This window comes from Eretmochelys imbricata, chromosome 10 (assembly GCF_965152235.1).
Source record: "Eretmochelys imbricata isolate rEreImb1 chromosome 10, rEreImb1.hap1, whole genome shotgun sequence".
Lineage (NCBI taxonomy): Eukaryota > Metazoa > Chordata > Testudines > Cheloniidae > Eretmochelys > Eretmochelys imbricata.
In genome coordinates this window covers 78,075,544-78,102,258 of record NC_135581.1, presented here as the reverse complement: position 1 = coordinate 78,102,258, position 26,715 = coordinate 78,075,544, and the positions used below count along the sequence as shown (strand labels likewise).

General features: G+C 47.2%; 1 protein-coding gene across 1 annotated transcript; it reads right to left on the bottom strand.

Moving 5' to 3' along the window:
- Window positions 1–323: 323 nt before the first annotated feature.
- On the bottom strand, window positions 324–7,116 carry LOC144271503 (gonadotropin-releasing hormone II receptor-like). The gene is made up of 3 exons (XM_077828887.1): window positions 6,604–7,116; window positions 1,539–1,740; window positions 324–733 (listed from the first exon to the last, which is right to left on the bottom strand). Exons 1-3 carry the CDS (start codon window positions 7,114–7,116, stop codon window positions 324–326), a joined length of 1,125 nt encoding a protein of 374 aa, XP_077685013.1.
- Between the last annotated feature and the right edge of the window lie 19,599 nt (window positions 7,117–26,715).

The following is a 26,715-nucleotide window of genomic DNA, read 5'->3' as shown; positions in this document are numbered from 1 at the left end:
CCAGCCCCTCTCTGAGTCTCTCCCATGGTCCCAAGGGGTCCTCGGAAGCAGAGCACAAGGGCCCAGGCCTGGAATAAGGGGGAATCAATGGGACCCCTTGGAGAGCACGGTGATACTCAGCATGAGTGCGGCAGAAGCCGCAGAAGTTACTAATTTCTGGTGACTGTTCCATTCAAACCTAATTCAGGAGGGGCGGGTGACTGAACGACATGCCAGCATTAGTACTGTACTTCCCAGGCAGTCACCATAATAGGAGCTACTGGCCAACACAATGCCCCTGATCAAGAACACAGAGTTCCTTTTCTCCTGCCGGATGCTTTTCTTTAGCAGACCGTGTGGATGATTGTGCCGTTGGAAGCGCCCGAAGCTGCTCCGCCATTTATAATGTAGTCCTTTATGTTCATCTCAGAACTGGACATCAGTTTGTTTCTCTCCTGCCCTGTAATTACTGTTTCTATTCCTCTAAGGCACGCCTTCATATCCTCTCGGAAGGAAGGAGTGTAGAGTCCGTAAATGATAGGATCGGTGCACGTGTGTAGCAAGCCAAAGAGAAAGAGACTGTGGTTGATGTACTCCGGCATGCTTTGAATCATGTCTGGCTGGAACCAGTACCACAGGCCCAGGAGGTAATATGGGGTCCAGCAGATAATGAAGGAGGCAACTATCACAATGGTCATCTTCAGGGTCTTCATTCGCGCCTTGGAGATGTGGTTGTTTTTGCTTCTTGCTAGACCTGCCGGGAAGAGTCAAAGGGATAATTGTATACAAAACAACAGCATACAACCAGGAAGAGACCAACATTCACAGCCCAGCCTCCGTCAAAGTCAGTAAGAGTTTGACTTCAAGGCTTAGGCCTGATCCAAAGACCACTGGAGTCAGTGGGGGCATTTCCATTGACTTCCGTGAGCATTGGATTACGCCCAAACTGCAGCTGAATTGAGTTACCACAGGGCTGAAGTGGCTCTCTGTATTAGGGTGTGCTTCACTGGGACATATGGCCATGCACAAGGCGCAGGTTGGGCCTCTCCCAGGGGTGGATGAATAAGGATGTCCATTTTCAAGGCTGCTGTCTTTCATCACTATAAAGTCACTTGACTAGATTGAGGCCTGGCCCTACCCAGCCATGCAGGAGTCAAAAGAGGAGGAAGCTGCCCTGGGCCTTGCACACCCTCCCCATCTCTTCTCGCCAGGCCTAAAGGAGACAGTAGCAGGTCTCCAGGATACTCCTGGAAGAAGTGGGCAGAGAGAGGTGGCAGACTCCATGCTCTGCACCCCTCTCCACCATTTGTGCAGTCTCTCTCACCATATATTATAATATACAAGGCTCCCCTGTTTAGCTGTCTGTTATTTTCCATCAGAGGGGACTTGCCATCCCCAGAAACACACCTGCTATTTCTCATTTTCTAAGCCTGGAGATGTCAGGCAATGATGCTGATAATGCAAGAGATGCCTATGATGGGGAAAATTACAATGTTTCGGCAATACCAATAAGATCACATGGAAGTATGCTGAATGCTCAATAGCCGTAACCTGCTCACCCTTGTTGATCTTCAGTTGCTTGCTGATTTCCCAGATGATGCGGATGTAGCAGACAATCATGACGCTCAGTGGGGCGACATAGAGGGTGGTGAAGGTGAACATGTTGTAGAGGATTTCTTCCCAGTGCTCTTGGAAACTTCCATGTGTCACACACTGGGTAAAATTGACACCCGGGGCAGTGTGCAGGTGAAAAAGAAAAAGCTGAAATTAAGAATGAAACACTTAGTCAGAGATCGTTCTTAAAGGGGCACTGTCACAATGACAATCTCCTTCCTGGGCTTACTGGGAACACCTTCCGGCAATAAAGCTCATGCTCAAATAAATTGGTTAGTCTCTAAGGTGCCACAAGTACTCCTTTTCTTTTTGCAAAGACAGACTAACACGGCTGTTACTCTGAAAAGAATTTAGAAAGTCTTATTACATAGGGTTTGTTGGATTGGGTCAGACCACAGGTCCATCTAGTTCAAAACGCTGTTTTGACAGTGGGCAGCACCAGATGCTTTCGAGGAAGGTGTTAGAACCCTGCAGTAGCAGATGTGGAATAATCTGTCTCCACATTAAGTCTTGTTCTATCTCTGATCAGCAGAGCATGAGGATGCATATTGACTTTCATCATACACGCTCTTTGCTGACTCAGCCCATCACTCATCTCAGGCAATCGTCTGGTCTGTTCATGGTCAATTCCACTGTCCAGTCCTCATGCACGAGTACGACACGGCAACATTCGGGCTGGAGCTGGTGAGAAATGGGTTCTGTTGGAATTAAAAGCTTGTTGTGGTTTTTGCCAGGCCTCGATCATAAACCTCAGCCATTATTGTAATTATTTCTTACTTTGTGCCAATAGACAACATGGAACCAACTACTAGCAAACACATCAATTAATTCTATAAGCCAGGTTCTTACAAATAAATCAGAGATAAAGTCCTTGATTTGGGGTGGATCTGTCTCTCCTTTCTAAGTATTATGACGCTATTCTCCACGATAAAAATTATTCCACTATCAAAAACATACTTGGCCTAAGAGCAGAAAATAACCCCCACTGAGCTCGTAAGCCAATGAGTGGATATTTTAAAGGTTGTTGTTCCCAGCCAGGCAATATTTGATGGATTCAGTAACTGGGTGAAGAGCCATTTCTCTCTCTCGGGAACTCAGAATTCTTTTGTGCTGCTACAACAGCACTGTAGAATTCATGCTCACAAGATTTATTTTCACTCGATGGCGGCTTCCTGTCCTGGGCTGACAGTACACCCCACTTATCTCCATTAGTGTCAGACGTTCCTGTTGCTGTCTGAAGCTGGAGCATCTTTTGAATGACAAGTCTCCATACTAGCCTTTTAAAATGCCAATCCCTGTATGTTTTCAGTCTCCGAACCTGGCTGCCCTTGCTGCACTGAAATCTGTACACTGAATACGCACTGGAAGGAGGACAGGTTAAGTATTTTACAGCAGTCATAGTCCAGACACACCGTACTGTGGATATGCGAGACCAAGGCCCAACTCCTCAAAGCTAGTTCAGTGCCTAACTCCAATTGATTTCAATGGGAGTTTGGTGTCTGAATACCTTTGAGGACCTGGGCCCAAAGAGGTAATGTCTGGTTATCATCTAGCAGGTTTCCTCCACCATACAGGTAGCTAGTGACAGCGTTACGCTACTGCACATTTCCTGCTGGGTGTTTTTGACTATTGCACTGATGAAACTACTGTATTTATACCTACTGCTCCTGTTCTAATAGGCCTGGGGAGGTTAAGCCTCCCCTAACCGAGGCCCTGGCCCTGCCCACGCTCCACCCTCTCTTCCAAACCGGCGGGAGCTCAGCTCGGGCCGGATACCAGTAGGTGGCTGGGGCCAGCTGGCAGCCCAGTGCCGGGGCCGGCACTGGGGCAGCTGGTGGCCCAGGGCGGTTCAGCTGGGGCTCCTCCGGCCATAGGGGTGGGGGATGCTCGGGGCTCTGGCAGAGGGAGGGGGCAATAGAGGCAGGGCCTCAGGCGGAAGGAAGGGGGGGAAGCGCGGCTAGCTTCCCCAAAAGGGGGTGGGGGCTCGCAGGGTGAAAGCTGATTAGCTCTGGGCTTGTAGGCCCTGTTCGCACTACAGCACCTGTAGTAATTGCATTTGAAGCCATTTTGCAAGGTGGTTGCAGCCCAGTGTAGTTATAACATGGTTCACATCTACCCCTTCCCACTGAAAGAATGCCGTTGGCTGTCTAGAAGAGTGCTCTGTGGAGCTGGTCACACTGGGTATTTTTGCTGACATTCTCTCCCGTTACTGCCAGCATTTCAGCGTCGCTGGGGGTAGCAATGAGGGGGGGTTAGTGCAGGCAGTGTTCCAGGCAGCCGATGGCATTTTAAGCACCATGCCGTTTAACCTTGACATGAGCAGGTCTTGCCAACACGTTGGCTTAAGATGCTGGTGATCACTGGCAATGTGGCCGTTCTAGAGTGTCGACCATTGTGAGCGCGAGTGGTAACAACTGGGGGAAATATTTGGCAAACTAGCCCATCACTGACAAAGCCAGAAGCACCATCTAAGCCAGCAGGGTTTTCAAATCTCCACACACACTGGACTGGGAAACTGTACGCACTGCAGTTGGGGATGCTCAGTGGGCTTAGTCGAGTTCCTCAGGCTTGCTAGATGTGCTGAGGAACACGGCAAAGAGATGTTCTGATGGGACCAATATGGGACAGAAGCTCTCTACCTGCAGCAATCGTTGGGGGTACGTCTACACTGCAGAAAAAAACTCCATGGCAGGGAGTCTCAGAGCCCCGGTGAACTGACTTGGGCTTGTGATACGGGGCTAAAAACAGCAGTATAGACATTCCCGTCTGGGCTGGAGCTTGTGCTCTGAGACCCACCCCATTGCTGGGCCTCTGAGTTTAAGCTCCAGCCCGAGCAGGAATGTCTACACTGCTATTTTAATCCCCGCACTGTGAGCCCCATAAGCCTGAGTCAGCTGACCCAGGCTCTGATGTGAGCAGACTCAGGGATTTTTTTTACACAGTAGATGTACGCTTAGTGTTAAAGTGACAATACCCCACCTGTTGTTCTGTGGTTATCTTTTCACTCTGACTCCAAGGCTTGGTTTATTTGCACATTGCAAAATAATCCATCCTCCACAGGGAGTTAAATAAGGGCACCCCAGTTGCTGTGTTGATCAACCCCATTGCACGTCATGAAATCCAAAAGCCACAGGACCAAATCCTGCTCTCATTCCCATCTGTGCAACCCAATGAATGAGGTCATTTGTGCATAACGGAGCAGAATCTGGCCTGTAGTTTGAGCTATGGATCTGATTATCTTTTGGATGCTTGGCCATTGTATCAGTAGCTGACCTGTGTGTAGTTCTCGTATTGAACCTTCCTTGCGCAGATAAGGTGGAGGCAAGGTAGGTCACTAAGAAAGTTCTACCAATAGCAAATTTATCCCTGTAGAAATCTGGGGCCAGGGCCTGGTACGAATCAGCATAGCTTCATTAACTTCAGATCAGCTCACATCACAGGAAGAATAGAATTCTATAGCAAATACATTCCCAGTTAAGTGAATGGGGGGCATGGATCAGTGTTCACGTTGCACCCCCTATCAGTACCTGGCCTGGGCCAGGGAAGCTAATGATCCAACCAGCGGATCAAATTCGGTGCCACCTTAGTCAAGTTGCACGTTTGCTAAGAAGTTTTTAAGTGAATGGAATACAATAGCTAACACATCTCCATGCAAAGAATGGGGTTCAAGAGTTAATGGATTCCCACTGAAGCTAACGGATTCTAGGAGCTACTGCCTCCAAAGCTGAGCCCGGTCAAAATTTCAACTGACATTTTCTGGCAGCGCCATGGTACAGCATCACCACCTTTGACTCACTCTTCCTCACAAGCTGGAACAATGAGAAAGGGGCAGTGAGCAAAGAAGGGCTCAGTTCCAGGTTACTCTAATAGCTGGAGAATGCACTGACCATAGACTTTGGAGAACCTGGAGCAGTTCAAGAGACAGGCATGGTGTATGGGAGTGGAAGCCAGAAATTCCCAAGTTATAGTCCTGGCTCAGGCAGCAAGTTCTTCTGGACCCGTTACCTCACCTTCCTGTGTCTCACTTTCCCAGTGTACAATAGAGATTGTAACAATTACCATTCTCCCTAGGGTCTGGAGACGATGAATGAGTTAACGTCCATAAAATTAGTTCTCTGAAAACATCTGCTCAGTGTGCAGCAGCAGTCAAAAAAGCGAACAGAAATACTGGTGTGCAGTTCTGGTCACCCCATCTCAAAAAAGTTATGTTAGAATTGCAAAGAGGACAGAGAAGGGCAACATAAATGTTGGGACTGGATGACAGGGAATGGATTTCTCAATAATTGCCCTGTTCTGTTCATTCCCGCTGCAGAATGTGGAACTGGCCACTGGCAGAAGACAGGATACTGCGCTAGATGGACCATTGGTCTGACCCTGTATGGCTGCTCCTCTGTTCATAAGTGTCCTAGAAGTCCCACTTTTTATCTACCTCAACATCTGCATACCTGAACCTTAACTGGATTTGAACACCTCCCTGTGTGTTGGGGATAGGGCACTAAACCAGGAGGCTCTTCCCAACTATAGCTGTGCTGAGATGGGATCTGTGCCAGCTGCAAGAATATCTCAGGTCTGAACTCCTCAACATTCAACAAGAAGTTAGGACCTGGATTCCTCTTGGAAAATAATGGGCACATTGTCAGTCTGTTTTAGGTATTGCAGATGGCTCCCCATCACTGCAGTATCTGAGCACCTCACAATCTCGAATGGATTGAGCCTCACAACCCGCCCCTGTAAGGCAGGGCAGTGCTATTATCCCCATTGTGGGGAACTGAGGCCCAGAGCCACTGAGCGACATCCCCAAGGTCACAGAGGAAGTCCATGGTAAAGGAGGGAATTGAACCCAAGTCACCAGCTAGTGCCCTAACCATTGGACCATCCTTTTCTCTTGATCACTGATTATCACCCAAACCATTCGCCCAGCCCAAGGTGGCTGTTCACTTTTGCCTATTCTGAAGTGTGACACTTCCTGTGCAAAGCGACCCCAGCTTGACAATGGCGTTGTGCTCATACCTGGGGCGAGGCCAGCAGAAGGCTCATGACCCAAGCAACATATAACATGAGTCTGTTGCGTCGACTGGAATTAGCGAAGGCAAAGGGATGGAGGATGGCTGAGTGCCGGTCTATGCTGATAACCACAAGCACCAGTGCTGCAGAGTACATGGCAAAGAGCTTGAGGAAGTTCAGCAATTTACAGGGCAGGTCCCCGGCGTACCACTGGACTGTCACATTCCACACAGCATCCAGGGGCATGACCGTGAAGGTCACCAGTAAATCTGCCACTGTTAAGCTCAGTATCAGCAGCCGGACATGGGACTTCCTTCTCTTCCTCATGATGCTATATAACACAACTGAGTTGCTGCATGCTGCTATCAAGAAAAAGCAGATGGTGACAATCACACGGACCCTGGCTGCTAGGGTGAAAGTGGGTTCGATCCAGGGCTCGGGGCAGTCGGAAGCAGAGAGGTTTTCATCCACGACATCAGCTGACTGAGGAGGAGTCATAAGGTCCCGTTCTTCAGGCATTCCCTACAGGAGGACAAATGGCAAAATCAGAGAAGAAAGCTAGGCCTAAAATCCCTGTTGCGTGTCCATTTAGCATGGGACAGCTTTAAGTGTGATGAAGAGGGAGGCTCAATAGGCTTAGCCAAAGATTCTCAAATGTTTTAATATGCTTATCTGGTAGTACCTTAACGGCCCCAACCAGGGCCGGGGCCCACTGAGCTGGGCGTGGGGTCTGACTAGATAATCTAAAGATCAAGGCTAGCCATAAACTCTACGAAACTTCAGTTCTATTAAAACCAAAAGATTGCACCTGCCCCAAAGAGCTTACAGGCTGAACGACCAGACAGACAAACAACAAACAACAGTACAATGCCTTCTCCGTTTCCTAGTTTCCATAGTGTGGACCACCTCCTACTAGACAGATTATCCCACTGAGCTGCATCCTCTTCCATTTGCTATTGCGGGGACCATCACCTCCTCCTCTTCATAATTACACATCATCCCCACGGTGACTATAGCAACTGCTCACATGGAAATGTATTTTAAGCACTTTTCAATGCTGCTTAGAAGGTGGAAACAAGGAGGTGGCAGTCCCATGTGACCAGCCAACTGTGCAGATGACCTAGTGTGGTGGAGCGGGACTCACTCCTGTGGCGCCTCCTGCTGGTCATCCAGGAAATTAGCATTTCCAGCCTCCAGAGCGCCCTCTGCAGGCTGGTATCCCATCTGCCGCTGGGCCCCACATCCCTCCTGGACGCTGGTGCCCCTGGCAGCACCCCCACAGACCTGGGTCTCCCCACCGCCCCAGGGAACCCCCACCTTCTATCCCCACCTCACCTCAGTCTTTGGCTACTGCCAGTCACCATCTAGCCCCTGTTCCCTGGGGCAGACTGAGGCTCATGAACCAGCATGAGGAGCAACTGGCCACCCTCTGGAAGGGTTTGGGTGCCCACTGTAGCCTGCTTAGCTCTCAGGTGGGTTTCCCTTTCTGGTTGGGTCTCCACCGTGGCCTGTCTCACCTCCACGTGGATTCTCCTGTTGAGCTGGGGCCTCTCTGCCCCAGACCCCCTCTCTTCTGGGCCCCTGGTCTTCACCGCCCCCTCCTTTGGGGTAGTCTCAGACTGAGCCCGGTCCTCTGGCCTCTCCCTCCTTCTCTGGGGGCAAGACCGTCTTACTTGACCGCCCTTGTGGCACAGGAAGCACAGTGCATTCCTTGGGTCACCTGCGGGCTAGGCCTGGCCCTGTGAGTCCCGTGAGGGCACTCCCTCTTCTTGTGCCCTGGCTCCCCACAGACCCAACAAGTTTGGATCCCCCCTGTTGGCTTCACAGGGGGCACTCTAGTCTCTCCACAATGCCCTGGGCAGAGCCTCTTTGCTCCATCCCGATAGGGGCACTCCCTCTTATAGTGCCCCGGTCGCCCACAGGCAAAACAGTCTTTAGGCCCCGGCACCGGCCTCCAGCCCAAGGTGCTGGCCCCCGATGACAGCTATGTGCCCTCCCCCGCAACAGCTGTAGCAGCCTTGCTTGCTGCTCGGTAAGACGGGCCACACAGGCTCTCCAGTAGTAGTCCCTCATTTCTCCACCTTCAGTTCCTTCACTCAGATTCCGGGCAACAGTCCAACAGTCCTTCCCCTTGCCCTCTGAATCGGGGCGGACCGCCTATGCCCGCATTCTCCACCACGTTGTGGAGGGGGGGGCGCGGGACTCACCCCTGCGGCGCCTCCTGCTTGTTGTCCAGGGAATTAGTGTTTCCAGCTTCTGGAACACCCTCCACCGGCCAGTGTCCTGCTTGCCGCTGAGCCCTGTGTCCCTCCCAGACCCCAGGCCCCTCCCTCTCAACATCTAGAGAGAGACTGTGTCCTCCTGGCCCACTGCCCTCTTATAAAGGCCAGCTGGGCCCTGACTGGGGCATGGTGGCAGCTGTGGCTGTTTCCCCAATCAGCCGAGGCTGGCTGCTTTAGCTAGCAGCAGCCCTCTCCCAGGGCTGATTTCAAGCCCTTCAGGGCAGGAGCAGGTGACCACCCCGCTACACCCAGTAAGAGCTTGGTGGAACCCAGCTGGTCCATTGACCACAAATAGAGAACCTCTGGTCTAATGAGGAGTTAAAGTGCACCTGAAATACTGAGAATCCCTGGAATTGTGATGCTCTGAAGTAGATACGTTGAGTTCCATGGAGTTTATACTGGGTGTGTGGGAGAGAATCCATGTGATAAGACATTAAAAACAGAGGGTCTGACTCTTCATTGAAGACCCATTGGCACTTTTCTTTAGAGTAAGGGTGTCCAACTCAGTATCTTTGGTTACATTCTCCTCTGGTCTGCTGTTGTCCAGTGAGCTTGGGTCTGTGGCTCTGGAGATAGAACCAGCGGCTGTTGTACGCTGTGCACAGTGAAGAGGTGTCAAATCCCGTCCCTCCACACCACAATCTCAGGAAAGCTCCCTGAGGTGGAGACTTATGGAATCTTCCTTTCCTCATAAGTATTTCCATGGGAGGCAGCAATCTGAGCAAAAATACCTCTCCTATCCATGTTAGCACAGCCACCATGAACCTATGACACCCTAGGCCCCGGTATATTGCCCTGTTCAGGTCACCGGGATTATATTATTATTATTCATTATTTGCGTTACTGCCTGGGACCCCTAGTCATGGAGCAGGATCCCCTTGTGCTCGACGCTGCACAAACACAGAACAAAAAGACAGTCCCCGCCCCAAGGAATTTACAATCTAAGTCTAAGACAAGGAAACAGATGGGTACGGTCAAACTGACGGAGGAGCACAAGGATACAACGAGACAACATTGGTCAGTAGGATAGGGAGTAGTCTCTGCACACTCGCAGCCGATAACACAGTGGCCCAAATTGTGAAGGCCTGCCCTGCACTCTGCCCAGAAAAAATGCCTAGCAATCACCATGTAGTATTTATTCACTTACAGCATGAACATGTTTCAGGGCTGCCAATGTTATCTGTTTATTCCCTGGAACAAGAGCACTGAGCTACGTTAGCACAACACAGACAACACTCAGAAGAATTAGACACAGCAGGCTATCTTTGGTGTGAGACCCCTGTAGTCGGTCTATATTACACCAGGAATGAATTTGGCCCACGGTCATTTTAAAAACTCTGATCGAAACTCATCGCTTGCTAAGTGGAGATGGGTCACTGGCCTGAATCTGCCAAACTTTGGAGGTCCAAAAACAAAACAAAACATAGGACCCACGACTGAATTGGGTTTTCAGGTTTGTTTTACAAAACCCTCGAATGACAAGGTTTAGAAAGACCACACCACGCTCGTTTTTGCCCATCTCTGTTTGAAATAGACAGGGACCTGTATTAGAACCATTTACATGAACCCCTAGGCACACACACGGCCCCTGAACATTGTGGGTCCAAACAGAAAAGGACCTGATCCTGAACCAATGCCAAATCACTGCAAAACCCAAACCCAACTGACAAGATTTTTCCAAACCAAACCAGCTCTGGGTGTCACCTATCTTTGGTGTCAAGATTCATGACGTTTTCTCAGCCCTTATTAATCTGATTTCCAGGGCTGCCTATCAATATCTGATTCCGACTTCCAGCGTATAACAAACCCACACATCTCACCTGCTTCTTAGCAGAACAGAGACATCCGGCCGAGCTCTGGGTTCAGTAAGCAAAGGATAATAAAAGACGTGAGGTTAATCAAAAAGAGAGAGAGGAGTCTCTCTCTTTTTCCCCCCTCTCTGCTCAAAATAAAGATGCACACAAGCACTTCTCACAGATGTGAAAAGCGGTTCACCCCCCTCCTTTCATTCATCTGGAGGGTGACTTGAAGTCAATCCCCAAACAGTCCCCCACAACTGTCTCTAAACATGTTTTTTGGGGGGAAGGGAGGTGCCCTGCAGAAAGATGCAACCTATACAATTTCAAAGCCAGATTCTCGCCCAGGTAACTCAACTGTGCAGAGTCACCACCGTTCCACTTAAACTGCCCTCTGCTCCCGTACAGAATGATATCGTGAACAAGCCAAATTTCAAAGGCAAAGACTTTCAAGTTTAGGAGAACACAAACAATGAGCACCGGTCAACGCGAGCAGCTGACAAACCGTTTCATGCAGCCGGGGCTGATGCTCAGTTTCACTTACACAGAAATAATGTGCTTTCCCCTGGTGAAGTTACAGAAATAAAACGATCAGCAGAGACCAAATCTACATCCTGCTCCCGAACTAACCTATTGTTACTACACACTTACACTTGCTCTCTCTCTTCTCCTTACTCTCATTTAGTCCATGTTCCGTGTCTAGTTACAGCTGCTTGCTTTGCTGCAGCCCCCACACAGAAAGTAAGCACAAATATTACCAGATTCTTAGATCAAACCCCAAAAGCAAGCAAAAAGCGATAGCAATGACAAAGTACCAAACTGGTCGTTTCTCCTGTTATTGCCAGTCCACAGGAGGGAGGAATGACACCGAAGGAAGCCCAGTATCTGTGCTGATTGGAGGTGCTGCCTTCAATTCATCGGATGGGAACATACCTGGTATCCGCATGCCCTTAAGGGAAAGGAAAACCGTTTCCTCTCTATTTGCCAGTGCCAGAAATGTCAGCCTGCTCCTCTGCTGCATGTAGCCAGCAGTCCGCATGATGCAGATCTGCCTCCCAGTAAAGAGGAGATGCAGAGAGCTGGCAGGGTGGCTGGGAAATGTTACAGCGCTTGGTCTATGCACAAGAGGAGCGTCATTCCACTCCCTGCTGCTGGCTCTGGAATTCTCCGAGAGAGACCCCACTGCCCAGTGTAATTCAGGTGAACCTAGCATAATGCTTTAACAATGCACAAGGAGAGTTGCTTTGACAGGAGCCCATGGGGGGCACAGCTCCAGTGCATTCAGGGCTTAGCAGGTGTATTTTATGATGCTTGTTAGGTCTGTGTTTTAACGTGTGCAGAATACCGAGGGCCTCTGTGGTGAGATGGTGTACAAACATAGCTTTATAATATAATATTATTATTGCATCCTTAAGATTATTGTATTGCTATGGAGATCAGGAAACAGGCTCATTAACCGGGCCGTGAATCAAATTGCTCCAAAGAAAAGCAGAAAAGATTCTTTGCCCTGGGTCAAACCATGAGGTCCTTATTCCATTTTTAACCTAGTCCATACACAGGCAAAACTGCATATGGACTGGGTAAAAACAAATCTCAAGATTTGACACACACGTGAAAACAGGTATCAAGCAGTGAACATCCACGTACCAACACATATTTCAGTGGAGCACTTGGGCTGGATCCACGCAGGGACCAGTATGGGGGCGCTTTTGGTTTTTCAAATGTTAATGACTAAATGGGCCTCCTTTCCTTTTAGGATTTAACGAGCCACCCACTTGAGGATTTAATGAGCAGGCCTAGGAGACAATGACAAATCTGCTGCATTCAGGGAAATGGCCACCTTCAGATGCTGCACCTGCTTACAGCAAAGCTGAACGGTGCCTCTTCAGGGACAGCATCACCATTCCAGCACAGCAGTTGTCTGTAAATCAGTAATTATTACATGGACTGTTGTTGAACCTGCTGTTGCTTAGACAACCGTGACACACACACACACACGCATGCATATAAAGCACATACACAGCAAAGTTCCAGGAGCGTACAGCTTTTTATTAACCCACTGACTGGGGTTAATAAGGAGGGGATGCGATCCTGAATGGAAAGCCATTAATTGGGAATTAAACACAGAGGGAAGAGGAGGCTAGGAATTGGATAAAATGTTCAGAATCCCTTGGTGACTTAGAAGTCTGTGGCCCATTTTTGAAAGAGGCATAGACACTCAGGGCTAGATCCACTAAAGGGTGAGGCTGACATCTTATTTTAGACACCCTGCGCCCAGTGTAATCCCCAGTCCTGAGTTAGATGCCCAGGCTCTCTATACAATGCATGGAGACTGCGGGGCACCTATGGATGGGATTCCCAGAAGCCAGCACACTGAGCCATACGAAATGCTGAGGAGGGGTGTGTGGCCTAAGCCCTGCCCCTCAAAGGGACTCAGGCACCTCCCTTTGGCCTAGATGTAGGATCTGTCTACACTAGATCTGGAAGCATGAGAAGCCGTACCCACACGAGCGCTGATCACACTAGTGCACTAAAAACAGAAGTGTGACCACAGCAGTGTGAGTGATGGGAGGGGCTAGCCGGCCAAGGACAAACCTACGGTCTTGGACGGGATCATGAGTGGGTGGCTAGAGCCCCTTGTAATGCAGCTGCATTTCTGTTTGGGTACGTCTCCTCCAGCCAAATGGACACTTTCCAGCTCTAATGCAGACATACCCTTAGGGACTGGGGACTCTCAGCTGTGGACCCTCTCCTGAGTTAGGCTCCTATGGTAGGTTGGTCTTTTCTCACAAAAAAATAGAGGAGGAACCCTTACACCTAATAGCCCAGGGAATGGAGGAAATTGGGGACCACCAGGTGTGGTTTTCTACTGAAGTAACCCACGAGTGTTAATAATAATTAATTGCTAGTAACTTAACCGTCTTTATCAGGTAATTAGTTAACATATCTCCAGAGCATCTGAAAGCAGGTCAGTCTAACCTAGAACCAGCTGCCTCCACCCAGGGTCAGCCCCCGACACCCTGAAGAGTCTATTTATTCTCTTAAATCCACTGGCACGCCATAGCCGCCACCACCCTCTCCTCCACGGCACCAGGACTCAGGCGGCTTTGCACATGCCCAGCGGCGATGTAGCCACTTACACTTGGTTTTGAGGATCTCTGTTTCGGACTTAGGAACTAAAATGGCAGTTAGGTACCTACATCTCTTTGTGGATCGAGCCCTCAGAGACTAAATCTCATTGCAAGTCAATGGGACTAAGGCAATGCCTAAGCCACTTTTGAAAATGAACCCTAAGTGACTTAGAGAGCTGAGCGGCTCAATGCCTAAATACCTGTAAAAATCTGTTCAGAGGATCCTCTCCGGCCAGATGATCTAAGGAGTGGTGTTGAGTGCTGCATGTCCTTCTCTCCAGCTCAGGGGAAGATGCTATGGAAGCAGGTGCTGTAAAGAACGAAGAGTTCTTTGGATGACATAAAGACAGCGAGGAAGAGATGAACTATAATATCAGTCTGGGTAATTTAGAGGTCCAACACACACACTGGATTGTGTGCATCAGGAAGAAAACCACATGAAAGGGTCAATGCTAAAAATTAGTGAATAACTTTGAATGCTGTCTTTGACATTCACACAAGTCTCCAGAAGATGGCGCCTCCGAGTAATCAGCAGGGGGATGGCTCAGTCTTCCGCTCCCAAAACCGGGTTTGTCTTCTGTAACCATACCTGCTCTCAGGTCTCATTGTGAAACCCACACTCAGGCCAAGTTTGCTGAGGTTCTCAAAGCTATCAGCAAACCTGTTAAAGTAATGGTTTCTGGTGGGCAGCATGCAAAAATGAGGTAACTTTGTGCAACATCAAGTGGTTTCGATCTGAATGTTAGGCTAAACTTTTGGCCATGTTCCATTTTGGAGGGGGGATTATTCACACCTGCAACTCAAAGCAACTTCGGAGCGGGGGAAGCGAACCCCGAAACATTGGCTCTGTCTGTGATGCCAAGCGAGTGCAGAATTCTAGGCTGAATTAGAGCACACAGGCAAAAGCAATGAGCCCAACGAGAGTAAATGGCCAAACTCTCATTGATTTCCCTGGTATCATGAACAATTAAGGACTCGTGCCAAGCGCTGTGACCTTTAGAAGAACTGTTACAATCCCCTAGAGGAGAGGCAACAGCAGTACTTATTCACACACAAAACCACAGTGCTAGTGACTCAGTATAGAACAAGGTAACCTTTTCCTTCCTCCAGTAGGGCCTCTACAAGAAACCAGATACAGATAATGACAAAATTACACAGATTAACAAAGGAAATAAGAGCAGGAAAGCCCTGGAGAGCACGATGTGTTAGGTGCATAACTAACTGTATGTGTAAAATGTTCCTAGGTTTGCACACCGAATGTGCGCATGGAAATACTGCAGCTGTGCACACAAAGTGGGGAACCGGCAGTGGAAATGAATTAGGGTAATTTGTAATTGCTTGATTTGTGGGGAAAAGTGGTTAATTGCCTGTGCAAATAGATGAAAAAAGGAGCAGAGGGAGAGAAACATTGGAGTGAAAACCGTATGGTCCAAGGAGTAGGTGTGGGGATAACCGATTATTCAGTTTGCTGACAATTAAAATAAAAAAAAAAATAGTTTTGGGTAGAACCAAAACTGACATTTTTCAAAATTTTTAGCAAATTGAAGTTGAAAAAGATTTGTTTTGATTTTGAGCCTTTTAAAATGTTTTTCATTTTTAAAAAAATAAAATGATAGGAAATTTCTAAATGAAAAGTCATTTTGAATCAAAAATCAAAACATTCCCACTTGTGCACAGGGTTTTTTGTTTTGTTGGACTGAAGCAATTCAGTGAAATCGACACGAATTTCATTTTTTGCCCCAGAAAAGTTTTGATTGAAAAATTTCACCCTGCTCCATTCATATGCAATGATCCAACTTACGTCTGCCACAGGGTTTGAATCAAGGACCTTCTGCAGCGCAGAATACACCTCTATCACTTGAGCCGAAAGAGTACTTCCTTTAGCTGGTAGCAGTAGTAGGCTATTACCTTCTACATGGATTGACTACTGGAGAGGGACCAAACACACACTCCACAAGCATATTACATATACATGGGGCATGTACTTGTATCAGTCTACCTTCTGGGGTAGAATATTCTATGCATAGTGTAGGACTTTCTAAATAGTTTGTGTTTTAAAGATGGGATCATCATTGAAAAAATACATCTAATTACAGGGGGGAAAGGTCATTGAACTCAAACTAGTTTTGGGAATCCCAAAGAATAGTAAGAGCCTACAGCCCCTTCAAACTCTGTGATGGTGGCTCATGCTACATTTAACTATTGGATCGCCCCCACCCACATACCCATGTGCCTGCCCGTTTCCTAAAGGGATTTACATTTAGCTCATGGCAATGACATTGAATGGACTGGAGGAGGCTGACCCTGTCCTGGAACTGCATGGAAAATATTAACTTTGAGTTTCCAACAGCACTGAGAAAAGCTAGGGAGGGGCCAGGCAGGCAAAATGTCTGGAGAGCTGCAAACACACAGGGCAGCCTACAGATCACAGCCACCAAAGAGGAAAACCAAACAATCCAGGGAGATACCAATATTGACCTAAGTGAGAAGTGTCATGCCTAGAGGAAGGGGAGGAGTAACCCAGCAGGCTGGGGGAACTAAGCACTACCAGAGGGATCGTACCAGGGATGGAAATATCTCCCCAAAGTCACTTTCAATGTGACACCTGTCAGGCTGAGATACAAAGTAGCTGCTTTATCACCAGGAAAATTGCTCCTGCAATGTGCTTCTCTGCTGAAAATACCTGGGAGCAGTACCTGTGTATTTGAGGGAACGAGAGACCACAACATTATATAGTACTTGATGAGTCAAACTCTCCTCTTAGATACACCAATGTAAATCAAGCTAACCCAGTTCACAGTGGCGTAACTAAGGGCTTGTCTACACACAGTCTTTGTACCACTTTAACTATATTGGTTTGAAACGGACATAGTTAAATCAGTAAAACCCATAGTGTGGATGTAGTTATTTTGCTGTAAAGGCGCCTCATAGTGGTATAGCTTGTTCCTGTAAACCTACATCCATGTTAGGAAATGTACCAGTTTTACTGTTTGGTTACACAGCGTACCAGTAATCCTTACACTTAACTTGGTATGAAAACTGTGTATAAACCAAGCCGAGGAGTTCTGTGGCCTGTGTTTTACATGAGGTCAGACTAGATAATCACAGTTGCCCCTTCTGGCCTCAGAATCTATGAAAGAGGAAGAGTTGGCCCATACTACAGGCCAAACTACTTTGCGAACATTATTAGCTAATTAATTCTCACAGCATCCTGATTTTGCACATAGGGAAACTAAGGCACAGAAAAGATAAGTGGCCACACTCAGTGAGCCAGGATTAAAACCCAGGTGACCCTGGCTGCCCAGTCCAGTGTTTTAATCATTGGACAAGTGCTGACTCTGGGTGTGTAGGGAAAAACGGCACTTACGCTACAAGTCATTCATAAAGCCAAAGAAGAAGAGAGCGAGAAGATGGATTGTCAGAAAACAGAACATTTAACCTCAAGTGGAGAGAACAGGCTTGGATGACCTAGAGGCTGATAAATCTGCTTTGCAGACTACGCAGCAGGGATGGTGAATCGTTCTGTAAATATTGGGAACATCTACCAGTACGTGTTGTCCTTCTTAAAAACAAAAAGAACAAACAAAGCTAGTAAATCCCTTGTGATCTTTCCATCATCTGCTCTGATACTTATCGAGGAAACGCTTGCCAGACAAAGAATGTGCTGTTCAGGTCTACACGCCGTTGACATGCACTAAAGCGATGTGCAAGCTTACCTATTTTAAAAACCCCTGGCCAGCACCAAGAGGTTTTTTCTTAAGAACTCCTGTGTATGGAGGGACAACCAAATGGGGGATGGGCATGTTATTTGCTTCTGTAGTTTCTTGTTTGATATCACACACTACATCTGATATAATGGATGCTTTCAAACACAATAAAGGGCTCTGGCAGGCAAAGGTGATAACAAGATCTATGGGAAGCTGAAGCTAAATAAATCCAGGCTAGAAATAAGGTGCAATGATTTAATAGTGTGGGTAACTGACAACTGGAACTGCTTTCTGAAGGATGTGGTTGGCTTGCCAGCGCTTGGCAATCTTTAAGTCACGATCGGATGTCTTTCTAAAAAATATGCTGTAGATCAGCCAGAAGTTCTGGGTTTAAGGCAGGAATCACTGGGTAAATTTTTATGGCCTACGTGATGCAGGAGGTCAGACTCAATTATCATAATTTAAATATATTTACATTTGTTCATAGACAAATATCAATTTACTATCAAACGGCCTCCACTTTGGATACAGTTGCTTCTCACTGTCTGGAGAGGAGACTTTCCTTCTCGGTGATTGTTTGCTGCTAACCTGTTCTCCGGTAGCCTGACTGTGTTTTCACCTGTTTCAATAAGGTAACGCATGATCTCCTCTGAAAGCAAATCTGCGCCATCCAATGACCTCATGCCTGCAGAAGACCTCCCTGCCATACGTTCATGTTATGGAAACAAAGGGAGGTTTTTGCACCTTGTGACCAAAAAACAAGGACCCAAGCTCCAGTCTGACTTGCAGGGATTCTGTCAACTGTTTAACACAGTGTGCAATAGATTTACTTTAGAGTCCAAAAATACACCCCAAAGAAACCCCTGGCTTGCCCTCATTGCTTTCACTGTCTCTTCCCGAAAAATACGGGGCCCAAACCACTTCACACATCTGTGAAAATCAGGAGTAACTCCATTGAAATCAGTGGAGTCACATCTGGTGTAAAAAGTGTCAGGATCAGAATCAGGCCCTTTATGAATACAGGCCCATGAATGAAATACAAAAATACTCTCCACCCTGGGTGCTCTGCCTGGGAGTCAGGACCACCCAGCTCTCTCACGTTGCTAAATGAGAGAGGATCCCTTTGTCTTTGTGGTCTATTCCGATGGTAAGCTCATCAGGTGAGGTGCTGTCTTTCCCTATGTGTCTGCCCAGCACCCAGCATAATGGGGCCCCAATCTCGGCGGGAGTACGTAGGTGCTACTCAGCTGAGCGAAGTGAGGCCTAGCACTCCACTCGCTGACATTTCTTTTTGTCTCTTTGTGCATCATGGGATAGCTTTCGAAGATCCTATCTGATCAGTTCTAAAATTTCAGGGACTGGTCGAGGCATCGGTGGGCAGAACCCTTGTGATTTTGGTGGCACCATAAATGCGGAACCGCCACATTGTGCCCATCTGGTGCTGCAGGGGGAGAAGCATTGTGACATCAGGGGCAACTCAGCCAGTCAGCCCTCCCGCCCACCAGTTCATTTGCATACTTCAATCCCATTGGTTGAAATGAGTCGGCAAATGAAACTGCAGGTCAGGACTGACGTGCTTGGACAGAGATGATGGGGTGGCAGGGACTCAGGACTGGACGAGCAGGGGCTGCATCAGATCAGATCGCAGGAGTGGGTGGGTGAGATTCTGTGGCCTGCGTTGTGCAGGAGGTCGGACTAGATGATCATAATGGTCCCTTCTGACCTTAGTATCTATGCATCTGTGAATCAGGTGCTGTACTGAGTGAGGCTGGAGATTTGCACTGTGGCTTCCTCCACACTATGCCTGGCTCAGGCACGTACATTTACCTTTGCCCAGTCAGAGCTGTTTTAGTTCGGTTAAACAGTGCCCCTCCAGTGTTCGACTCCTCGACTGGCAGCACTAGATGGGTACGGGCAAGGGGAGAGATGGCCACAGGTCCGGGTTTGGGGTATCGGAGGCAGCGAGCAATGACTGGCTGAGTTACCTTTGATGTCACCATGCCGCTGCTCAGGTTCCTCTGCCTGAAGCACCCCATGGACCTTGTCAGGTGGAAGCTGTTGACATAAAACAAGGCAGAGAAGAGGAGGAGTGGCTAAGACAACTTCACAATAACGTTTAGGTTTAATGGCAGTTACAGATTCAGGGAGAGAGACTGCGTTCCTCCCCCTCCCACTCCCTGCCAGCTCGGCCTGCATCAGCAACCAAGTGTGCCACCTTCTAGTTAATAACACTAACAAGGGCTGGGGGTGATCTGAGGGGATCCCAGTTGTGGCTCCGAACTAGCAGGGGCGGCTCTGACGGGGGAACAGTTACAAGGGGAGAGCAAATGGCAATGATATGCGTCTCTTGCTTCTTTCCAACAAACATCTGAATGGAAATCTTGATGAGTGGTTTCCCCACTTGGTTCAGCCGCCCTGTTTTCTAGATTAGTTCTTGTTAAGAAGTCCCGTTTGTCCCACAGGAAGCACGGCTATCCATTATGGAAAAAACACTTCCCCAGCTGACATAGCTCAGCTTGGATCATTTTACGATAAACCCACAAGTGACGCAAAGTGGAGGCCGAAATGCTTTTGCAGCTTGTTTGTGGGCAAGCCTGGGGTCTGTTCCAATCCTAGAAACCCAGTTAGGAAAAGCAGCGTGCCTGTTGTATCTCGGTCAGTGCAGCTAGCTACCCCAGTTTGCATTTGTAAGTTTGTTCCTAGGAGCTTTGAGTCCAGGAACTACAATTCCCAGGATGCACCAGGGAAGGAGGAGGAATGGGAGGAGCAGAAAAGGAAGAATGATGAGCTCTGTGAAAGAGTGAGGGGAATAAACCTTACCTTGCTATTAGCAAGTTTCCCAAGTCTTCCTCCCAGGGTTTCAGGTACACAACAAACTGGCAACGAGCATAAAAGAACCACAGAGAAAGATGATGACACCAGAACACTTGCAACCCTATATACGCATATCACATGAGCTATCCCTTGTACATGAATTAATTTTGGGAATTGATCATCTTGTTGTCCCTGCACTTATGAAAAAATGATTGATTCACCTGGCACACGACGGACATCTGGGGATGAGTCTAACCGAAAGATGACTGCGACAAGACTTCTGGTGGCCAGGGATGCACAAGCTGGTTGAGGAAATCATCAAGAATTACATGGCTTTGTCTTAATAGTGATAAATCACAGAAAACCTTCAGCATCCCTCTCACGCCAGTTGACTATCCCATCTGTCTGTGGGAGAAACTGGCTCTCAGCATAATGGGACCATTTGAAGATCAGCTTGTAATGCAAAGTTTTGCCGTAGTAAGTGGCTGGAAGTTACATTCAGTGGAAAGGTTATCACTGAAATCATGATTAAGTTCATGCCATCAGTCTTCTCCTGAGGTGAATTTTCTAAGAAATTGATAACTGACAATGGAACATAACTGACCTCTGCTGAAATGCAACATTACCCTAGTAGCAATGGTATCAAACACAAAATGGTTTCTTTATACCAGTGGTTCTCAAACTATTGTATTGGCGACCCCTTTCACATAGCAAGCCTCTGAGTTCGACCCCCCCATAAATTAAAAACACGTGTTTATCTATTTAACACCATTAGAAATGCTGGAGGCAAAGCGGGGTTTGGGGTGGAGGCTGACAGCTTGCGACCCCCCATGTAATAACCTCACAACCCCTCTGAGGGGTCCTGACCCCCAGTTTGAGAACCCCTGCTTCATACCATCTGAGAGCTAATGATGCAGTCGAGAGAGTGAACAAACAGTGAAAGAAAGTTTGCAACTTACCTGTTTGCAAGTAAGACCATGGAAACAAGCTTTATATGAAACACAGTTTGCTTACAGGACCACTCCACACTCAACAACTTTGAACTATTAAGAGGATGCAAGGCCAATACACAACTTACTACCTGTCAAGGGTTTACATATCCTTCTTTTTCAACCAACTATCCCGAAAAAAACTACTTGTGACCGTATTGAGAACAAATAGGAGAAATACAGACAGTATGTAGATTGTAAGAAAGGTGCTAAACCTTACAAGTGTCAATCTGGAGATTTTGTTCGTGTGAAGCTGCATTATGGAGTCAAAAAAGGATGTTCAAAATATTGATGTCCTTTGCAGATAACAAAAATCGGAGGAGATCCTGCTGTATTAATAGATGGAAAGAAATGGAACATTTTCAGGGTTGTCCACAGCGCATCAGTCAGCAGCTGGAGAAGAGAATGCTGATGTCCACCTTGGACCAGAGAACATCGATGACACCGATAGTGATGATGGACAATCCACAGTAGTAGGAATTGCTCCACTGCCTAGTCTCGTTACTGCCTCTCCAGGTAGTAGGAGAAGTGGGAGACAAAGGGGACTGCCTGAAAGATCGCAAGACTTTGTTACTGGACTCAAGTGACTGTTTAAAGTTTTACAATGACTATTCGAAAGGGGAAGGGTGTGTTTTAGCTAGCAAGGTGCAAATACCTACCCCAGTTTGTGTTTGTAAGTTTGTTCCTAGCTGGTTCCTGTAGCTCTGAGTCCAGGAACAATAATTCCCAGGACGCACCAGGGGAGGAGGGGGAGAGAGAGGAGAAAGAGAAGGAAAGGAAGAAAGTGAGCTCTGTGAACAAGTGAGGGGAATAAATCTCTCCTTTGCTGTTATCAAGCTTCTTGAGACTTCCTCACAGTGGTTCAGGTACAAAACAGTAGTAGCCTTTGACCTGTATTATCTGTGCAGCCACATAGGGTTTGTCTACACTGGAGATTTGTCTTCACTGCTGGCCCAGGTCAGCTGACTCAGGCTTGCGGGACTTGGGCTGCAGGGCTACAAAATTGCAGTGTAGACACTGGGGGTGGGCTGGAGCCTAGGCTCTGAGACCCTGCTATCAGCAGCCCCGGGCTCTGAGGCAAGGTGCCATGGATTTTTTATTACAGTGTAGACATACCCATCTTTGTTTATCCAAGGATCACGCATGCAAACAACTCGGGAGCCACAATGGCAAAGGCCTTCTCATAGGTGGAGTACTCTGAGGGTCTGAGCCAAAGCCTGCTGAGCTCAGTGGAGTGTCGATGTCAATGCACTTTGGATCAGCCCCTTGCTTTGCATGGGGCCCTGTAAAGCTGAGGCTTGCCCCTGTCAGTCAGCTGGTCAATATAATTCCATGGATGATCTACTCTCAGCAGTGAAGCTGTACATGATTCACAGGGATTTGGACTTGGGCTGGATGAATGGCACAGTTTATAATGTATCTGAGATGGCATTCATTGTATGGAATTTATGATCCCTGCTCCTGGCACGTTTAAATTCCTTCCCGCAGCTTGACAGGGGATTTGGTTTTGGATAAAGAGAGATTATGTGATAGGCTAAGTGTGTATAGTTATTTTGAGGGATTTTATGAGATTATAGGCGGATTGGCATTGCCTGCCCATGGCAGCGATAGGTGATATGTCTTAGTGGAGCACATGGACTTTCCCAAGACCTCTGCATTTGTTCTCTTGTTCAGTTCAAATTTTAAAAGGCAATTCTTCCTCTTATAGGTGGACCCCTATCTATCTCACCCCTGTCTCTGGATACTTGAGCACCTCCCAGCCTTTAATGCATTTATCTTCACTATGCTCCTGTGATGTAGGACAGGGCTGTTATCCCCATTGCACAGATAGGGAACTGAGGCAGAGAGAGGCTAAGTGACTTGCCCAAGGTCACACAGGAAGTCTCTGGCAGAGCAAGGAGCTGAACCTGAGCCCACCAACTTCCAGGCCAGTCCCCTAACCACTGGGCTATCCTTCCTCCCCCTTGTAGAGTTCTCAGGGAATCTCTGTCAACAAAACTCAGCAAAAATACTTGCTTCCATGAGGGCTGGATATAATCCATTGTGCCTTTCACAGGGCTGACCGATTGGGACTGGACGAACTCCACTTGGAGTTGCAGAGGAAAGTTCACGGGTCCACCGAAGTGATCACCACTAAAAGGAAAAGACCAACTCTGTCTCTTTCCTCTCCCACTGTCTCCCCTCCAAGCATTGTCAGTTTAGCTGAATACATATCCTGCTCTTCAGGTGCCAGGACCAATGACTAAATAGTCTAAACAACACTCAATAATCATCATCAAAACCCACCACCTCCAAAGAACACCTAACTGATTGCAGCTGAACCCATTAGTAGAGGCAAAGGAGCTGATTTGCTTTTACACACAAACAGCATGCTTAGCCGAAGTTCAGTTATCATATCCTATGAGCAATTATGAGATAACCATTGTTATCTACTGGAGGGAGGAGGGCTGTTTTCTGGGCTTACAGATTCACCTCAAAATCTGAACAGAGAATGAAGGCCGGTTACATGTTTCCTCCATCGCCCCCCCCCCGCCCCACCAACTAAACAAAGATTTGCACAGATGTGACAGTGTTTTGCAAAGGCATCGCCAGGTCAGTTTACAGTCTTGGATAGCAGAACCAAAGAACCCTGCAGACCAACACTGCACAATTTCCATCAGTACTGCATCTTAAAGAAAAGGGGAGTGTGGCCAAGGTAACTAGTGAGGTTGGCAAGACAGAGATCTTAATACAATTGTCAAGGCTGATTCCCCACTCCGGCACTTTGAGTGCAGAAGGTGGGGGCCGGCAAGGATTTTAAAAATTAATACTGACCACTCCAGGCTTGTATTAAACTCCCAAGGTTGCAGCTTTTCTCTGACCTCGGATAGGTAGATGCTGCAACCACCCAAGTACAAACCCACCCTCTTTGGAACTCAGGAAGGTGTGCTTGGGAATTCTTCCCTGTGGGGTACCCTCAAGCCCTTTCACCCCTGCCCCTCCAGGGAAGAGCTGAGAAAGAAAACAAAGGAAATTAGCTGTTGCCCCCAACTAATTAAACGAAATCTGCACAAACCTCTTCGGACACCAAAAATACAATCCTGTTCTTAAAAAAAGGTAAATTTTATTAAAAACAAAAAGAAAGAAAATACATCTGGAACTTAGGCTTTTGTTAGGTTTAAAAAACCCACTTACCAAAATTAAACATCAAGAGTAATCTTCTTGAGGTCCAGCTTAAAGGTTACCAGCAAAACAAAAGCATTTGGTATTAGCACAGAGGAGTCCACAAGCCAATAAGAAATAAACAGAGATAAACTTAATTGCATCTTTCTAGACATTTTCTTACTTACATATCTGGGGTTTCAGATGAGGAGGTTTTAGGTATGATCTGATGATTTTCATACCTGACAAAAGCTTTTTGCAGCGTAGTCCCAGCCCTGTCTCTGCTCTGTCCCCTCTCTCTGGAGAACGACAGACAGACAAAGGGAGGTTTTTTTCCAAATTTTAAAAATTCTAGCCTTCCCATTGGCTCTTTTGGTCAGGTGCTCACTCCCTTTCCTTTTACCTATGCAGGGAGACTTTTTAACCCTTTACTGGTAAAGCGAGTAGAGAACTATCACCGAGAGGGATTTTATAGCTAACAGGCCGGCTGGGTGTCCACAAAAGGGCGCTACCCCCCTCCCAGCCATTTATCACAACAATGTATGTAACTTCTCTTTGTTTTGATAATGAGAATCATCTACATTTATTGTCTATTTGTTCACATGGATATTTCTATTTGGTCAGAGTAATTTATAGCCTCAAATAGAGTTTTTCGGAGACTGATCTTTTCCCCTTAAGTTTTTTGAAGGCTTGTGTTGTTTCAAAAGCAACTGTCCAAGGAAACTTCTGCCTCATGTTGGATTTGAAACAGCAAGTCTAGTCAGAAAGGGACATCTAACTTAGTGTTTTTGTGAGTAAATACCAGCATCCATGCAGTCATTTCCTCGGATTAGGTTGGAAATGAGATCACCGCTGGAATGGTTTCTTGATATCGGACAAAAAGTTCACAAGTTAAAAATATGTTCATGAAGTTCCCATTTTTTCCCCCTCTTTATCCTTAATTACATTATCTGGGCTCGATTTCCAAAATCACTGTGCTGAGCTAGAATTAATTCCATAACATACCTTGTGCTACGGACATGCCTCTATCAGCTGTGTAAATATAGTAGCCATGTGCTTTCAGAGTAGTCTTCAGGCCAGGATCTCAAAGCCCTTTGGAACATTCACTGAGCCTCAGAATATTATCCCGAGAGGTAATTCATCCTCATGCTAGAACTAGGGAAACTGAGGCACAGAGCAATTAAAGCAGGCCAACTTGCACAGAGAGGTATCCTCCACTCAACTGCTCCATGACAGCTCTCCCAACTCTGAGACTGCAGTAGCACCCTGACACCTCCCATGTGCAGGCAGGACGCACAGAAGGATTCTTTCCAGAAACACACTCTCTGGCCCTGCCTTCCACCACTTGCTTGTGTCAGCAATAAGGTTTGAACCTAGGACTTCCACCACTACATCCCAGACCTCTACTGCCTGAACTAGCAGGGCCACTCCATTAGTTAGTATATAGTAGGCTATTATCTTGTAGTGGCCCATCCCCTAGTGGGAGATGATATACATTTGGCCACCATTGTGGTGAGAAGCAGGGAGCCACCACAGAGTTAAGCTCCAGCCATGCAGAAACTAGTGCAAACATTGCCTGATTTTGTCCAGACAAGTTGCTTTTTTGGGACTCTTGCTGGAGCCCTGAAATGGAACTGTAAATAGACCCAACTTGTCTGAGTACACATTTATGACTCCTGCACTGTAGAAATTGGGTTATGTGGATAATAAGGAGGACATGATCTATTGGGTGTTTATGTCACAAGATGGTAGGGAGGAAAGAGTTTATTTTCCATAGTTGTAGAAACGTCTGTGATCAAAGGAAACATTTGAAAACCAAGGCATACTTACTCCACAAGGCTCTCTCTGTTATTGTACCTCAGTTCCCATCTGCAGTGAACCCTGTGGTAATTATTCTTTTACCTCGCCTTCGTTAAGACACGCAACACACTTGGTTTCCAAGGCTGATATCGTAATAAGGAAAAATTGTAGCAGAGGGTCATATAAACATATAAAACGCCTGACATTCAGAAATGATTTGGGAGCTGAACGGGGTGTGTGGATTTCAGTCTGGATTGGGGTTAGACCAGGGCTCAGAGTCTGGGTAAGAGGCAGAACCAGGTCTAGATTCTGAGTTAGCCAGCAACAAAATCTCATGAGATTTCAACCCCCAAACCGTGAGAATTTCACATGATCAGTTGCTCTTGTGAGATCTCCACCACCTGGGCCATATTCAGAAACAGACCCCTTCTACTCTGCAATCTAATCCAGAAAGGATG